The sequence below is a fragment of the Triturus cristatus genome, chromosome 3_2, assembly GCF_964204655.1.
Source record: "Triturus cristatus chromosome 3_2, aTriCri1.1, whole genome shotgun sequence".
In the NCBI taxonomy this organism is placed as follows: domain Eukaryota; kingdom Metazoa; phylum Chordata; class Amphibia; order Caudata; family Salamandridae; genus Triturus; species Triturus cristatus.
In genome coordinates this window covers 163,153,613-163,172,579 of record NC_140584.1, presented here as the reverse complement: position 1 = coordinate 163,172,579, position 18,967 = coordinate 163,153,613, and the positions used below count along the sequence as shown (strand labels likewise).

Sequence of the window (18,967 nt, the reverse complement as noted above, 5' to 3'; positions counted from 1 at the left end):
TCACTCAAACTCCAGACAAGGAATACACAACCTAGCAGAGGCAGGCTTGGATGGTTGGACAAGAAAATACCTACTTTCTAAAAGTGGTATTTTTAAACACGTGGGGCCTGATTCACAGAACTAACTTAAGATAAAATCCTAAACTTACTACCATTTTGGTATTCACAGAAGGCACTTACTCATTTTGGTATTCACAGAAGGCACTTGGGGGCATATGTATCAACATCTCCATTTGCGATTCTCAAATAGCGATTTTTAAAGAATCGCTGTTTGAGAATTGCAAAACGGGATGTATTTAAAAAAATCGCAAAACTTTTTCTTAAAATTCCTTAATTGCGATTAGCAAATTGCGAAATAGCAATTAAGGAATACCTTCCCATTCATTTCTATGGGCCAGGAGACCCATAGGAATGAATGGGAAGTAATTCTCAAATTGCGATTCGCAATTTGCTAATCGCAATTTGAGAATAATTTCAAAGGTGCAAGAGTGTCATGATGACACCCTGATGCACCCCTGAAATGAGCATGTGTGTGCATATGGCGCACATACATGCCCTAAGGGCATGTATGTGCGCCACAAGGCACTTTGTAAAATTACAATAAGTGCATTTTTAACAGAAATCGCAAATTACCACCAACTAGAAGTTGGTGGTAATTTGCGATTTCTTAAGGATTAGTCGCAATGCTTTGGTGCGTGGTACATATCATTTAAGAAATCGCAATTTGCGATTTCTTAAATGCTTACGCAAACTTAAGAAATCGCTATATTAGCGATTCCTTAAATTTGCGATGAGGATTTGCCTCATACATCCCGTTTTGCAAATTTTTAATCGCAAACGCTGTTTTTTGCGAATCGCAGCGTTTGCGATTAAAAATTCGGTTGATACATATGCCCCCTACTCATTTCGGTATTCACAGAAGTTAGGAGTCCTAACTTTAGGACTCCTAATTGCCTTCTGTGAATACCGAAAGTCTTAAAATTTGGATTTTTCTCAGTTTAGTAGTAGTATAGTTGGGACTCCTAACTTTAGGACTCCTAAATGCCTTCTGTGAATCCTGAAAGCCTTAAAATTAGGATTTTTCTCAGTTTAGTAGTAGTAAAGTTAGGACTCCTAAATTTAGGACTCCTAAACTGAGAAAAATCCTAATTTTAAGACTTTCGGTATTCACAGAAGGCATTTAGGAGTCCTAAAGTTAGGAGTCCTAACTTTACTACTACTAAATTCAGAGAAATCCTAATTTTAAGACTTTCGGTATTCACAGAAGGCATTTAGGAGTCCTAAAGTTAGGAGTCCTAACTTTACTACTACTAAACTGAGAAAAATCCTAATTTTAAGACTTTCGGTATTCACAGAAGGCATTTAGGAGTCCTAAAGATAGGACTCCTAACTTCTGTGAATACCGAAATGAGTAAGTGCCTTCTGTGAATACCAAAATGAATAAGTGCCTTCTGTGAATACCAAAATGGTAGTAAGTTTAGGATTTTGTCTTAAGTTAGTTCCGTGAATCGGGCCCAGAATGTTAAAACCAACTTCACTAAAAGATGCATATCATTCTGACTTCAGGCATACTAAACTCGAATTTCTACCTAGTTCCCTGAGTCAGTTAGGATTATAAAATCTAATAACAAACTGCCCATTCTGGCCTATGGGGAACAGGTAGCCTTGCAATAGTGAAAAACGAAAATGGCTGTAATTCACTAATAGGACATGCCACACACATCAGGGCATGTCCTACCTTATACTTACAATGCACCCTGCCATTGGGCCTACCATAGGGGTGACTAATATGCAGAAAAGGAAAGGTTGAGGGACTGGCAAGTGGGTGCACTTGCCCAGTCAGCATGGTAGTACCAGACTGCACACAGGCTCTGCAATGGCAGACCTGAGACACACTTTACAAGCTGCTTCTGTGGGTGGCACAACCAGTGCTGCAAGCCCACCAGCAGCATTTGGATTACCAGCCCTGGGCACCCCTGGTGCACTCTACTAGGGTCTAACAAGTAAACCAAACAGCCAATCATGGAATCACTAATCCATACATCAATTTACCATAGGTCGCACTTGCACTGTGGCACTGAATAGCAGTGGCACAGTGCCCAAAGCATCTAACACCAGCAAAAACACATGAGGCAACAGCAAAAAATGCAAGGGAGACCCACGCCAAGGTGCCAGGTCTAACAAAATGCATTACAAACTTACATTCACTAAGTGCATGTCACTCATCTGTACAGGCACATCAATCAGACAGGTGTGAGTGTGACATGTGTTGATGGCGATTTTATGATGTGTTCATGGATGGTGGGTGTGTCACCTCTGTGCAGTGGGGCTGTTGGGTTGTCACGTATTCAAAGTGCCCGTCCAGTGTGTCACTGTTGGTAGGGTATCCCACTCTTGTGTCACATGTGTCCATGGTGATTCCATTTTGCCTGCCATTTGTGGCCTACAGGTGACAGCAGGGCTCCTTGTGGGGTCAGTTATGTGCCACCATGATGCAGGGATGCCCCCTGTGACTCAAATCCCACAACAAGTGCAACATGTACGTAAGCGGGAGTCACTGCCCCTACATTCGTCCACGCTGTCATGATTGATTGCTCATGACGCGTCTGTGTGCAGGAGGGATTGCTTGTCCCTTTGCAATGTGAAGGGGAGATGCGGTTTCACTGCGTGTTCCATGCATGTGTCAGCATTGGCGCAGTTTACATGCAGACTGCATTTCGATGTACATTGTGACTGTGAGGAGATGCCTATGTGATGCGGGACGATGGTCATTTGTTCTACGTCACAGATGTGGGGGTGTGCTCGTACATTGTCATCTCACCGTTTTTGTGCTCTGCTTTTATGTTGCATTTTCCCGCATGACGTGTGGGAATTGCAGGCCTGTTGCTGGATTTCACTGGTTTTTGTATCCCTATCGGCATCATCGCAGTTTTTTTTGCGTTGGTGTTTCCCATTTTTGCGGTGTCGCATTGACTTTATCGCGGACATTTGACACGTTGCCGTGGGATTATCGCATGGTGCCGCCGGCTTGGGAATACCACGTTAACATGGTATTATTTTCCCACGATGGACTGTGATGTGAAGGGTCGCGTTGAGCTCGGTAGTTCTCACACGTTCTTGAGAATATCCCCCTAAGTTTCCGTTAAACATTTTTATTCCTGTAAGTGGTTGTGAAGGCATGGCCCAATGCACTGCTTTGCCCGGTGGACCATAATGCTGTTAAGATTACCCTGCCCTGAGTCATTTTTTAACCATATAAAACTGCAAACAAAGTAATTAAATAAGTAAAGTAAGACAGATGCTGCTGTCTTTTACTATAGTTTTTTATTATTCATCATTTTGGGAAGATATTTTAGATTTTTTCTTGTTTGCTGGCTTGAGAACACCTTGTTTGAACAAACTAATTACTGTATGTTTGAGTGTTTAGGACATGTTTTAAGACATGTATAGTCTGCAGGAAATTACCTCTGCAGTGCAAAATGATGAGTTTTTAAATGAGGTACCAATGCATGATTTGTTTTTTATTATGTTCCCGGCACATAGCAAATGGCCTGTATTGGTGATTGCTAGGCCCTTTTTTTACCTTCCCTTACGTTATTGGACTTGTACAAGCACTCACATTATGTAGGGTAATCCCACTGAGAGTAAATAGTATAAGGTGACGTGTCACCATATACTATTGCATGGGCAGCTTTAGGAGACAATTACAAGAACACCACAGGTAGCACACACATGACACCCCATAGGAATTTGCTCTTGTCTGTACCTCTACCTTCTTGTGTATAACACTAATGATGAGAGGTAAAGGATGCTCTGGTGCTTTATGGACCTTGCCCTGGTGTTCCAGTGTGGAGTTTCTACATTTTAAGTGGGTTGATGCTGGAGTTGAGTGGAATGCAGTGTGGGTTTGTAGGAGGCCCTTGAACAAAAGGTCAATACATTCAATGATGAAGAAGATATGTGTCTCAGTCATCGATAGTTGCCTCTCTGATTCATTCAGACAATGCATGCTGAGAGAGACACTCAGTCTAGAAAAGGTACTAATGTTTGCGAGAGCTGAGAAACATGCAGATTGACAGGCTGCTGATATGGAAGCTGGAAGACCACAACATGAATCAGCTTTGATCTTGAAAAGTTAGAAGAAACACAAAGTGGAGGCAAAGAAAACAAATTATCAGAAGAAAAAGAAATTGCATCTCCGATGTGAATTCTCTTTTCCACACGAAGGTAAATGTCCTGCCATTGGAAAGATATGCTAAGGCTGTAGGACAGAAAACCATTTCATAATGGTCTGAAAATCGAAACAGAAAAGAAGTGTGTCACAATGAGAAGAGAAAATGGGTGCCAGAAAGTTCTAGAAGCATTCTAGTCAAACCCACAAGGGTCAAATGCAGCGATGATGTCTACTGCAGTATGATGGGCACATGTAGGATTGACTGCTTGCAAAAAAGAGCACTAGTCAAAGAGAGATCACCACGTGACGTGACCAAACTCATTTAGTAATTGCCCCAAGATCACGCTAAAGGTAATTGGCTGCCCTACTATAACTATTAATATAGGCAGTGGTGCATTGAGCAATATTATACCAGCAGAAAAATACAACAAACTGTCTGTGGTACCATGTCGAACACCATCAAAAACAAAGGCGTTTTCCCAGGGGATGCTTCTATGCCATTGGAAAGTCAAGGGTTGTTCATAGCGACCATCAGACATAAGAAAACAACACTCCAAGTGCCAATTCATGTCCTCCAAGGTACTTATAGAGTATATTTCTACTCAGTATCAGCACTGCTGCTGACATGGGACCAATATGCGTCAACTACAACCTCAATGCACATTCTGAAATAGTGAATCAATTCCCGTCATTGTTTAATGAACATGGGAAACTTATGACAATGACGGTGAAACTTCACATTATTGAGCACATTCATCCTGTTGCTCAGCGACACCGTCGGATTATTTTTCAATTCAGTTTTTTATTTCTTAAAGAACTCCTACGGAGGTCCACAAAAATACACCAATACGATAAAAAGACATATTTTAAATACAATACAAAAAATGTTTCCCTTTTTCTAAAATACACCAGTAGATTAAAAAGTGAAACGAAGGAGAGACATACTTTGTATACAGTGCAAAATTCTTCAATGTCCAACCATTAGACGTTACAACCTGGTAGCTAGACTTTTAAAAATGTCCTGCTAAATAGCCAGAAAAGTTTTAATAAATTGGAATATCCTATAACAGACCATTTCATTTGGTGGGGATAAAACAAATGTTCAGGCCTCCTGAGCAGAATGAATATTAAATTTAATAAATGATGATCTTAAAAACATACGCCTTGCCCTTTGTAATTCTGGACACACAAATAGCACATGATTGAGATCCTGGATTTGTATATGACACAATTCACAAATGCTCTCCTCTCTTGGGATTTTATCCCATATACCATTAACTTTTCTTAAGGGCAACAGGTTAATTCTCAAAAGAAGTATCAGTCTTCTAATCCATGTTAGATAAGGCTGTGGCCTTTTTCCTAAGTCGCTCCCACAAACCACCTCATTGCGGGACTTAGATTGACTTAAAACTATATCTCCTGCCATGCTAATCGAGCTTGCGGACTTCTTTAAAAATAACTTCAATGCAGGCTTCGGCATGGGTGAATCACTATTTAGACTGAGCCCAAATATGTCATTTGCGTAAGCAAATTATCTAAAGAATGCTGATTGATCCTTTAATTTGGCACAAAATTTCCATTCTCAAGGAGGCCCTAAGAGAGCCCTCATCCCCCCAAGAGAGAGCATTCCCCCACCTCAGGACCACTGACAGAGATAAAACGTACAAAGAGACTAGACCGAATTCCAAGCGTAGAACATGTGGGGCAGCCAGAGAGTTTAAATTACAAATTTGCCGGATGAACTGGCCTTCTGCCTTATCAAAAGCAAGCCAATAGTTATTATCCAATACTTCTGCAGCATAAGTTAATGAAGGAGGAATTTTAACCTTGAATACTGACAGGACATGACTAAAATGGCGTCTCCCACAGGTTTTATAAAATCTATTTAGAGTTCCGACCTGAGAGGCAGCCTTACCAACACACAGCTTAATATGCTCTGAATCTCACCCATTTTTTAAAAAAACCTTTACCAGGTACAAATATGAGTCAACCAATTCTAGTTCTTCATGCCCCAACAACCACTTATACCCTTTCTTTATTCTATGACCTTTCTTGCGGAAGACTAAGATTTTGCTTTTGGATATATTTATCTTCAAAAAGTGTTCCTCCGCATATTTGGTTAGGGCATCCAGTCGACGTTGCAAGCCAATAGGAGTTAAATCAAAAATTGCAACGTCATCTGCATATAGTAAGGAGCCGATGGACAAGGTACCAATTCTAGGTGCATCCCCTCTCACTGAATTTAACGTGCTGGGGAGATCATATATATAAAAAGAAAACAGAAGAGGGGCCAACAGGCAGCCTTGCTTAAGCCCATTATCAGTCTCAATCCTACAAGATAGACCCTGCAGACCTCCGATCATCACTTGACACCAGGTGTCTGTATGTAGTTGTATTAAGAGGCCCAGGAGATGGTATGGCATACCGAGATGGTGAAGCTTTCTCCACAGCGTTTGACAATCCACTTTATCAAATGCCGTGGAGAAATCAATGAAAGCCGTATAAACTACCATGCTTCGTGAGAAAGCATATTTCTCTACGATGGTCTGGACAGCCGCAATATTGTCCAGGGATCAATGGTTCTTTCTAAAGCCAGCCTGTTCTGGTGGTAAGATTTTCTGGTCATGGGCCCATTGCTGCAGGTGACAGAGTATACTTTTTGCAAATAATTTGCCCAAAGCATCCAACAACGCAATCTGTCTAAAACTAGTAGGTAGACTCTTCGGGCCCTTTTTGTACAGAGAAACTATAATACTCCCCTTCCAGGAGGAGGGAATATTAATCGTTCGAAAGCAGAAATTAAACAGTGGCGCCAAAAGAGCTCCCCATGCCACTGGCTCCTTTTTAATTAACACAATCGGGATTCCATCTGGCCCTAGTGCGCCGAAGGTTCTAGCATTCTTTATGTAACCCACTACTTCATCCCTTGACGGAGTACCATATTCCAAAAAAGAAGACTCCTCTATGACGGGCATCAAAAAAGGTACTAAACCATTATTTTTATATAATAGCGAAATATAGACCACCCACTCCCTTTCTGGAATCAGGATAGGGAGAGCCCTCTGTCTTGAATCGCAATATTCTGCGATCAGGTGCCAGTATTTCTTTGAGTCTTTGGCTCTTGAGGCTTCCCTCAACCCAATTTTTCATTTACACGAGGCCATTGAGAAAGAACATTTTTAAAGCATGCCATCATTGAGAGCTCAACTGGTCTGATGCCATGGGTTTCAAACATAGTGGTAATGCCAAAAAAGGACAGCGGAGGTGCAGTGCGCATTTGTGTGGATATGCGCCAGACCATCAAAGCAATCGAGAGAGGAAGACATCCAGGTCCACACATAGGGGACATGATTACACAGCTGAATGGCACCAAAGTCTTCTTCCGTCTTGATTTGAACAAAGGATATCATCAACTTGAGCTAGAAGAGAACTGTAGATACATTACTATTTTTTCAACTCATGTTGGGTTGTTTAGATACAAAAGACTTATCTTTGGTGTGTCGTCGGCTGCAGAAATCTTTCAGGATGTCATTCGCCGAGTAATTCAACATGTCACAGATATTGTTAACTACAGTGATGATATATTAGTATGCCGTCTGCTCACTGATGCAGGTCTCACTTTAAATGCAGAAAATTTGGAGTTTCACTAAACCAAACTTAATTTCTTTGGGCATATTGTCTCTGAAGGGGGAATGACTAATGACCCTGAAAAAGTACAAGCATTGTCATCCACTTGTCTAACCGCAAGATGTAACCATGCTGCAATCCTTCTTAGGCATGGCCAGCTAGTGCTCCAGATACATTCCTGAATTTGCAATGGTGGGTGCCCCATTAGGAGAGTTAAAAAGAAGAATATTCCCTTGCAATGGTCCTCTAAATGTGACCAAAGCTTCAGTAAAATTAAACATGCAATTGAAAATGCAACAGAACTGGCCTATTTTGATCCAAAGTTACATTCTGAGATCATAGTAGATGCAAGCCCAGTGGGTTTGGATATTTTCCTTGCTCAACACAATGGACATCCAAATGCTCAGAGACATGTTGTAGCCTATGCTAGCAGAATTATTTCTCAGACTGAATGTGCCTATTCTCAGCCAGAAAAAGAGAGCTCAGAAGTAGAGTGGGTTTGTGAACATTTTCATGTGTTTCTGTACGGAAAACATTTCACCATTGTCACTGACCCTGGCATCATTGCTCAGTATTTTCAGAAATCCGAAAGCTAAGATGGCCCCTCGCATCGAGAGGTGGGGGTTGAGATTGCAAGAGTATGATTACAATATTGTGCATAAACTGGTGAAGGATCAAAACCCCGTAGATTACTTCTCACGGGTGAAGTTACTGCATCACAGTGCAATGTCTAAAGTGGCTGAAGCATATCTCAATTTCATAGTAAAGTCCAGCACCCCTGCAGCTCTATCCATTCACCAAATCATTGCTGCTACCAACACAGAGCCATGCTTACACGCAAGGATATCACTGCAACGCAAACATGGAGAAAACATACTTGACCTCTCACAGATGACGTTGAATATCAAAAATTCAAAGATTTACGGGAAGAACTTTCCATCACTCAAGAAAGTATTATACTAAGAGGTTAGAGAACTGTCATACCTGACAGCTTGAGGCAACAAGTCATTGAACAGGCACACAAAGGACATTGTGATATTGTAGCCACCAAGAGAGTCCTCCGAGACAGAGTGTGGTTTCCTCGCCTTGATGAATGATTTGAAAAGGAACTGAAAGCATGTCCCCATGTAACTACAAATCTCCCAAGAAAACACAGTATCTGTTAAATGTGTCTCACCTTCCTAAACAAGCATGGGAGAAAATTCCCGTTGATTTCTTTGGACCTTTAAACAATGGCAATCATCACATGGTAGTTATTGATGAGTACTGACATTTTCCCTTAGTGCAAGATCTCTCATTGACCACCCATTGCAAAGTCATCGACAGGCTGGATATCTTCACAGCATGTGGTGTTTCCTCTATTTTCAAACCTGAAAACAGTCCACCCTTCAATAGCACAGAGTTTAAGAACTTTCTTAGTCACTTGAACGTCGAGCGTCAGAAAAGCAAACCTCTCTGGCAAAAGGTAAATGGCATTGTTGAACCATTTTTTGACACCCTGAATAAAGTGGTTCAGTGCGATCTCAAGTCAGCCTTATGTCCAGCCCTTCATGCCTATCAGTCAACCATCCATTCTACAACAGGTGAAAGAGCAGCCACCTTGCTGTTTGGGGGAGCCATTGGGACAAAGCCACCACAATGGAACACGAGCCGAGGAATAGATACTGATGAGATTCGTGTCACAGACATTTCTTGCAAAAGCAAGATGAAGTCCTATGCAGATAAGCGCTGTTGCGCTCTGGACATGGTTTTCGAAGAAGGAGACTGGGTCCTAGTGAAACTATAACAGAAACGCAAGTCTTGCGCTCCGTTCGATATTGATCCATTGAGAGTCGTACAAGTAAAGGACATATGGTGACTGCTCAATGTCCCAGAAAGTCCACTATGAGAGACTCATCACATTTCAAACATCTGCCTCGATGTTTGTCAGCTTCAGACATCATGAGTGAGGCAAGTCCTCCTGAGTGCCTAAGTCAAGCATCTGAGGCTACATCTACGATGCCAGATGACAGTGCAACTCTTTCAACTCATACGACTCAATCTGGAAGATTGGTGCGAGCACCTCAACGACTCATTGAGGAACTCTAATGTATAAATGTTTTCAGTACTTTTTATTTAACAAAGAGGGAGATGTAGTGTTGTGTGATCATAAGTAGTAGGACCCTTGTGGTCCTCGGTTGACGCCTTACAAAGTTATGTAATAGGTTGGGAGGTATTTGGGTGTCTGGGAGTGGTCAATAAAGTTTAAAACATACTGCGTTCAGTTAACAGTTGCATGCCGAAGAATAAAGATGTTTTACAGAGCTCCGTAGGTGGCGTGGTCATGTGCGTGCTCCAGAACAGTGGTGGACGTGACACACCCTACCTGGGAATAAGTCCTAAACAAGAAATATTTTAATACTCAGTGGGTAGGACACTGTTATGTTGATGAGCACAACACAGGTGCAGCTTTTTAATTGAAGTAGGTTTATTCAGCAGAGATGAAACCCACACCGCATCTTCGCAAGACACAGCTGGACCAACTGCCAAACCGTTCCCCAAGCATCGTGACATCACAATAGAACCAAAGTACATCATAAAGATATGCAGTCCCAGCCTAGCTGAGACAGCCTAAGTACATCACAACACATCTCCCATCTTACACAAAACACAAACACTACACAGAAAACCCTTATCGACAAAATTGGTATGTTGAAGAGCACGACACAGATGCAGCTTTTCAATTGATGTAGGTTTATTCAGCAGAGATGAAACCCACACCAGAGCTTCGCCAGACACGGCTGCACCAACTGCCAAGCCGTTCCCCAAGCATCGTGACATCATGATGGAACCAAAGTACATCATAAAGATATGCAGTCCCAGCCTAGCTGAGACAGCCTAAGTACATCACAACACATCTCCCCATCTTACAAAAAACACAAACCCTACACAGAAAGCCCTTGTCGCCAAAATTGTTATTTTGAAGAGCACGACACAGATGCAGCTTTTCAATTTATGTAGGTTTATTCAGCAGAGATAAAACCCACACCACAGCGTCTCCATACACAGCTGGACCAACTGCCAAACCGTCCTTCAAGCATCGCGACATCACGATGGAACCAAAGTCAGGGCCGGACAGGGAACGAAAACCGACCCTGGCAAAGTGCTCTGCTGGCCCCCTAGGGGGTTGGGGGTGCGGCCGAGCTGTTTGCCAGGGCCGGTTTCGTCTGATTTTGTTACAGGGGCCAAGATTGCAGCTCTGTTGCAAAAATGGCCCTGTAACAAAAACGGCCCCCCAGGGGCCAACATCGGCGCCTACTCTGGCGGCCCACCGGGGAAACACCCAGTGCCCGCTATGGCCAGTCCGGCCCTGCCCACCAAAGTACATCATAAAAAATGCAGTCCCAGCCTAGCTGAGACAGCCTAAGTACATCACAACACATCTCCCTATCTTACACAAAACACAAACCCCACACAGAAAACCCTTTTCACCAAAATTGTTATGTTGAAGAGCACGACACAAACGAAGCTTTTAAATTGATGTAGGTTTACTCAGCAGAGATGAAACCCACACCAAAGCTTGGCCAGACACAGCTGGACCAACTGCCAAACCGTCCTCCAAGCATCGTGACATCACGATGGAACCAAAGTACATCATAAAGATATGCAGTTGCAGCCTTAGCTGAGACAGCCTAAGTATATCACAACAGACACGTGCGTGGTGCAACTTGTAGGGAAATTCTCACTTCGAGCAGTTACTAATTCCTCCGCTCTCGCCTCAAGCGATTTCGCTCACTCACTGGTTCACTCAGTGCCTTTCATCATTGAGACACCGGCTGATGCCTGAGATGTTCGTCACCTCAGTATGATGAACTGAGGAGAGCTGGGAAGTTCTCCGGCGCTAATCCTCAACCTGGCCTCAAAGACACACGTGCCCTGGGATAATGGACACGTGCTCGTGGAGCGCGGGAGACGTCATTAACCTACTGAACTATTTAGTTGAAAGTGACGCAGTCGAACACTCACATGATTTCCAGCTCCATGACAGTCACCATACTCTTGGCACACAGAGGTGTCGGCACTGTCTACTCTACATTCCTGCTAAATGTCTCATGCACCAGCCACCCGGGATGTTGGAGAGAGTCCAGACCTGTCACATGAACGTGTAGAAAGGGAAGAGAGAAAGGCGCGCGAGCAGGAGCCGCTCCGGGCGAAGCAGAACTTTGAGAAGTTCACTCACACAACTTGGCAGAAGTTCTTATGGCAACAGAGCATGCGCACTGCGTCCAATCAGGGAGTTGACAGTTTAAGACTGAGGTACTTAAGCAGAGTTATGGGACACCTGAGGAAACAGCACTGGTTCCTGCGGGTCAGAATTGAAATACATTGCATGTCAGGTCCAGTACTTGAATAGAAGGGGTACTGAAGGGCAGCGTTGACGTGCACTTTGAGATTTTTGTATGTTGCATTGTGGGCGTTGCCGGAAGGAGTGATGTTAAAATGCAGGAAAGAGGTACATTGACAGATCAGCGTGTATGTGTGCTAGTGTTATATACGATTAGCATGGGCACTGCGGAATATGATGGGGTGCATTGGCGGAGCTGTGTGTGGCATGTAGTGCGGGACTGGAGGGGTGCAGCAGGACTGAGGTGCATAAGGAGAGCTGTGTGCTTGTATCAGTGCTGCGTTATCAGGGGTGCTCCAGACCAGGACTGATGTGAATTGACTGAGCTGTGTGAAGAATGCAGTGTGGAAATGGAGGGATGTTGCACGACTGAGGTGCATCAGGAGAGCTGTGTTCTTGTATCAGTGCTGCGTTATCATTGGTGTTCCAGGTCAGGACTGAGGGGCATTGACTGAGCTGTGTGCGGCATGCAGTGCAGAAATGGAGGGATGTTGCAGGAGGTGCAGTAGGAGAGCTGTGTGCTTGTATCAGTGCTGCGTTATCAGGGTTGCTCCAACCCTGGACTGAGGTGCATTGACTGAGTTTTGTGTGGCATGCAGTGCGGCAATGGGGGATGTTGCAGGAGGTGCATTAGGAGAGCTGTGTTCTTGTATCAGTGCTGCGTTATTAGGGTTGCTCCAGGCCAGGACTGAGGGGCATTGACTGAGCTGTGTGTGGCATGCAGTGCAGAAATGGAGGGATGTTGCAGGAGGTGCATTAGGAGAGCTGTGTTCTTGTATCAGTGCTGCGTTATTAGGGTTGCTCCAGGCCAGGACTGAGGGGCATTGACTGAGCTGTGTGTGGCATGCAGTGCAGAAATGGAGGGATGTTGCAGGAGGTGCATTAGGAGAGCTGTGTTCTTGTATCAGTGCTGCGTTATTAGGGTTGCTCCAGACCAGGACTGAGGGGCATTGACTGAGCTGTGTGTGGCATGCAGTGCAGAAATGGAGGGATGTTGCCGTAGGTGCATTTGGAGAGCTGTGTGCTTGTATCAGTGATGCGTTATCAGGGGTACTTTAGGACTGACATGCATTGACGGAGCTGTGTGTGGGTCACAACATTTAGCATAGGTTGTATCAGCTCAGGATAGAGGTTTTCGTGCGCTACTGTGCTGACAAATCAGGGTGTGCTGACAAACGTTTGCTGTGTTTATGACGCTGGCTCCTACCTGACACTACTGGAGTTCCCTGCAGTTTACCTGCAAATGGTCGCTTCTACTCTTGAGTTCTCTTCCTGTAGAGGCTCCAGTAGGCCTTTTTGTGGTAGTTCGCGCTCTCCTCGCCTATGGTTGCTTCTGTATTGTTCTCTTTAGTTGCCATTCGCGCTGCACGCCCCCCTTAAGATGTGCCAACACTGCTGTTCCTTCCCCTCATGTGTAACTTCCTGCAGTAGTGTTCTCTTCGCCTGGAGACACCCGGCGCAGCACGTGCGTCTTTAGCTAGAATTTCCTGCATACGTACCGCCTTCCTGCAGAGGCTCGCGCAGGAGGGCTTCACTTCACACGCGGATTACTGACCCAGTTCTGTTATTCCCGGGGAGTCCTCAGCAGTGGGCTCACTCCCCGAACTTCCTGCCGCGGCGCCCCCTTCCTGCGACCTGCAGCAGTCCCTCCTGTTCATATAGGGCGGTCCCTGTCCGTCCCACAGGGACTCTGGGGTCTGCTGTCGCTCGCAGCCGCGCACCAGGATGGCTGCCTCGCTTCCACACCTCGGTGTTTCCCACACTCCCAACATCCTGCATGGTCTCTCCAAGCCACAGGTTATTGGCACAGCGCTCTCTGTTTACCCTGGCAGGCGACACAGCAAACACTGTCCCCTGACGCTGAACCGGGCGAAGGCCGAGGCACTCTCCCCCGTGGCCCAGTCCTGGCACAGGCAGCCTTCGCCCTCTTTCCAAACAGAAATGCCATCTTACCTGTTTTGGGCCTCGGGAAACATTATTACAGGGACCCCTAATGCGAGTAACTCCATTTAGCAGTCATTTTCAACGACTTTCAGCAGCTGTGATGCCAATCACTATTGAAGTATATGTTACATTTTCAAACAATCATTGGCATAGCCAATAGGTCTCGCCTTTGGGAGGGGTCATTAGTTTTGCAGAATATAAGGCTTCCTTAAGTAATCTGTTTAAAAATGCCTGAATAATGGGAAACATGCATCGAATTGTAGTAGTTGATTTTTTTTAAGGTATTGTATGTAGTTGAAGGCGTATTCATGGGAGTTGTGTCGGTTAGTACCTCCCATACACTAGTATGGATTAATAATAATGCGGAAATAATTATATATATATATATATTTTATTAGTAAGAAAGCAAACATACTTTTATTGTACTCACACTACCAAATACTATGGTGTAATTTAGAAACATTTACATTAGGCAGATGGAATTACTTTTGGTGACATTTTCAAATGTTATTTGACCCCCATTGAATTATACCCCCACTCAAGATCATACCCTATGGCATGGCATATGTATTATCCGCAAATTTTCATGTTTTAATAGTTTTTGCTCATGAGCGTACCGGCAGACTCCGGCTGAAATTAAGCCCCCTGTATGGCTTTAGTGGGGCTGCCAGGAGTGCTGTGGCTGCCACTAGCGACATTTTATGAAGGTCCTACTGTGCCCCAAATACTTGTTTTGCTGCAAATGCTGTAGCAAGAAGCTCATGCTCCTCTCTGATTTGGAGACCTTGGCACTATCACTATGCCTCTACTAAGTCATTAAATTACACTTCAACAGAGAGTGGTGCGCTGCACAACCGCCCTATGGCATGGCATATGTATTAGCCGCAAACTTTCATGATAAACAACTCAACCCCACAATATAATGTTGTCCTTTGCCGCATAATTCCAGTGGATTTATCTACAAAACTTCTCAATAAAGCAGCATTGAACAGAATCGAGAAAGCAATGGAAAGATTAAAAGAGACTTAAATACATGAAGAGGTGAGGGGCAAGAAAGAGGGGGAGAACGAAAAACAGAGGGAGAGAGAAAGGAGAGAGTGGAGAGTGAGTGAGAGAGAGACGAGGGATAAAGAGAGAGGGAGGGAGAGAAAGAGAGATAGAGAGAGAAAGAGAGAGAGGGGGGGAGACAGAGAGGGTTAGAAAGAGTGAAAGAGAGAGAGAGAGAGAGGGAGAGAAGGAGAAAGAGAGAGGGAGAGAGACAGAAAAAGGGGGAGAGAGAGGAGAGATAAAGAGAGAGGGAGGGAGGGAAAGAGAAAGAGGAGGAGAGAGAGAGAGAGAGAGAGAGAAAGAGAGAAATAGAGAGGAGAGAGTGAAAGAGTGAGAAAGAGAGTGAGAGAGCAAGAGAGAGCGGGAGAGACTGAGAGAAAGAGCAAGAGAGAAAGAGAGATAGAGAGAGAGAAAGAGAGAGGAGGGAGGAGAGAAAGAGAGAGAGGGAGGGAGAGAGAAAGAGAAAGAAAGAGAGAGAGAGAGAAAGAGAGAGGAGAGGAGAAAGGGAAAGAATGAGAAAGAGAGAGAGGGGAGAGAGAGAGAGAAAGAGAGAGAGAACGCTCCCTGGTGGGAGCTGCGGCCCTGCAATATGTCTAAACTAGAATAATAAAGACCCCATAACTGAGTGCCTCGGTTATACTCAGTGAGCCATGGTTGAAGGTGCGAGGTGTGTCAGTGTCTCCCTTTCTGTCTCTCTCATCTCGCCCCACGTCCAGCCTTTAGAGAGCCAGTGTAGGGCATCTGCTCTACTGAGCTCCAACTACGGAGTGCCAATGCGGGCCTACACGCGAAGCACTCGAGGACTCTCCCAGCCCGCAACTGCTCTCATGTCTTTTTGTTCAGTTTGTCTCAGTCTATACAGAATAGGACTCTTCAGCTACACTGCTCAGAAGAGCACACTCCTGCCCAGAGAGGAGTTGACCTTCTCCTCAGAGCACCCTTTATTAATTCCGAATTGGTTAATTCAAGAAGTAATCTCAATGAGGAACCATGAAGGCGTCAACACCTGTTTCGCTGAGAGGCACACTAAGCTTTCTCCGGGCATCTATTCTTTGCTTTTCTTCCCTGCACCAGTATCAAAAACAAAAAATCTCACAAATCGTCATTTAGTCTCTGAACAGAACAGGAGCATAAATACACGGCTTGTATATTGTGAGTGGAGCGTCGCTTGTAGCTTCCAGTCTCGCGTTATTAGGGAAATATCTACTTTATTGCCTGATTTAGAGCTACTAGCCACTGAGTGAGTCGATGTGGTTGTGGTACAGGCCTCCGAGGTCATCATTTGGCTGAAGGTGTGCAAGCACGTAGAGTGGAGAGCAGTGCTTGAAATGAAAAATAGAAATGCAGTTACTCTGTAGCAAAGTACCTGCTTGTTTCTGAGAAGTGCCGGTACTCTCCCTCTCAAAATAAAAAAGTGCCGGTACTCCGTACTGGGCAGTACCGGCCCATTTAAAGCACTGGATAGGCTGTAAGAGCAGCTCGGTAGAGAGCAGCCTTCAGTAGCAGTGCAAGTGCATTAAGTGTCACGATGGAAAGTGCAGGTCAAAATAACTGCAGAGAATATTTATAGTACCCCATATAAAAATCCCTTCCACGAGTTTATCCATTTGAATCACATGACTGATTGTACTGCGTTGTGGACACCTGGCAAAAGCGCCAGGTGTTTTTTTTTTTACAACAAAATGACAGAGGAGAATGAAATGATGAGCAAAGATCTTGCTGGACGTAAATGGACCAAAGAAGAGATATGTTAATTCTAGTACGGCCTGCAGTACGGTGGCTTAAGGGGGGCTTGACTATGACCGCTTAGATGTGTACTGTACATATCCAGAAAGTAACCATTGTCTTCACATTTTGCTGGAAGCAATCCCACTGAACACGGACCCCACCTCCCCCCACAGTGGAACTCCATCCGCCTCTCCCCATGCCCATAGGTTTGGCCAGTGCAATTGCGGACTATGATGCGCATGCGCCCAGTATTATAAAACTCTGGCCATGAATAGCACGACGCACAGTACAAGGGGAACCCAGAGTCCCGAAGAAGCTCACCACACACAGCTTTTAATTAGTGGCATTGTTCTCCACACTGGCTGCGGCACTGATGCTATATTAATTATGTAAATAAGCCAGGATTGTTGATTCTGTAGTTGAAGCGCAAAGTGACGTATGCAAGGATCGATTTTAACGCAGACGCAGCACACTGCAGTAACAAGTGCTATATAAATGTATTATTATTTTTCTCCCCCACGGAGAAGCTCCTACCTGCAGCAGGATGGCTGGAGCCCTCACCTATGTTGTGCTGCTTCAATTCCATGAACAAACGCGGCGCCTACAGACACGAAGTGCAACAGTAGCCCCTCTATTGAACTAGAGATGTTAGAAATAATATACGACGTGTGCAAATAAGAAAACTGTGCATAAAGCGTTTGCACGCACTGCGGTGTGTTCACTCTGATAACACAAGACGGTCAACGATCAGTGTACATGCAGTCTGCTCAGCTGTTCGTCCCTTTCTAGGAAGTGGCGAAAGTGAAAGGTGACACAAAACAGATGTCAGCCTGCGCGCGGCTGCTGGCTCCCGAGAGCAAAACGCTCTGGGAGTAAACATTTTCCTAAAAGCTGGGACATCCACACACCTTTGGCCAATTGCGTGCTAAAGCCAGACGCAAAGGCCAATGGCGTGTGAGCACCACATGCACAAGCTTCTCCTGAAGCTGAAGTGATTCCAAGAGGTCGATTTCTAAGCAGCGCATGTGCGCTGCCATAGCCTCGACCTAAAAACGAGTATGCAACAAGCATTGGCATAGCCAATAGGTCTCGCCTTTGGGACCTTATACGTGTTTAGCCATGCAACAGTTGCATAACTAAATACTTAAAAGGTCCCAAAAGTGAGACCTATTGGCAATGCCAGTGCTTGTTTCTGTTTTTTACTGCTCTGTAGTAATGGCGGCACCCGTGCTTTACCTTAAACATCTTAAGCTAAAGTCGGGTGCCGAGATTGCTTCAAAAGTAAAGAATTGTCTATTTCTTTACTTTTGAAGCAATCTCAGCACCCGACTTTAGCCTAAGATGTTTAAGCTAAAGCACGGGTGCCGCCATTACTACATGGAAGTAATAAACAGAAAAAAAAAAGCAAGCGCCCGCTTCAAGAAATGACTGCCGTGGCGGGGGAAATATTCTTGTTGTATGCTATGTTTTATGTCCTTAATGTTGTCGTTTGTGTTTTGTTATGATGGATGTGTTATAATGCCTTATGTTATGGTGTGTGCATTATGTTATGTCAGGAATTAACAGACATCTGAAGAATCCTCCAGATCGAAGAAGATTATTCTGGGCCTGTATAAAAAGGGCAATGAAAAGAGAAGGACTGGAAAAAGGGTCAGAGCTCATGCCATCAATATCTGCAGGCGCACACACATACATGGGAAGCGGGCTTGAACCTCCCCTTCAGGGCTCAGACCCCTCTAAATTAGAGCTCATGCTGCTGAGTCTCTTCTGTCCACAGCTCAGCCTCCATAGTCTCTTCCCATCACGTGGAGAGTAAGGAGATGCAACAGCTGCATCCCGCTACAACCCCACCCACTGCCCAGCCCACCTCCTCAGCCTTTGTAAGTCACGGATGCTCCCGCCGTTGGGCCACTAAAGCGTCACATTGCACGGTAAACACTGCACGCCACTTGGCACTGCCTGATCTCCAGAGCACCACAATATGTCATCTTTCCTTCCCTCTTCTAACCCCTCTCCAAACACAACCAGGTCACCTCGAACCCTCTACCAGCACACACCCGCCCT

The 18,967-nt window shown here is 44.7% G+C and overlaps 1 protein-coding gene across 5 annotated transcripts in view; it reads right to left on the bottom strand.

Annotated features, from left to right (window-relative positions):
* Nucleotides 1–13,984, bottom strand: part of SMIM35 (small integral membrane protein 35) — a 147,020-nt gene extending 133,036 nt beyond the window's left edge. The window contains exon 1 of one of the 5 annotated variants that reach the window (XM_085647422.1): nt 13,740–13,984. In XM_085647422.1, the coding sequence (XP_085503548.1) occupies nt 13,740–13,956 (217 nt within the window). In that variant the 5' untranslated portion in view covers nt 13,957–13,984. The other 4 variants (XM_085647424.1, XM_085647425.1, XM_085647426.1 and 1 more) reach the window with 4 other exon arrangements.
* Nucleotides 13,985–18,967: the final 4,983 nt, after the last annotated feature.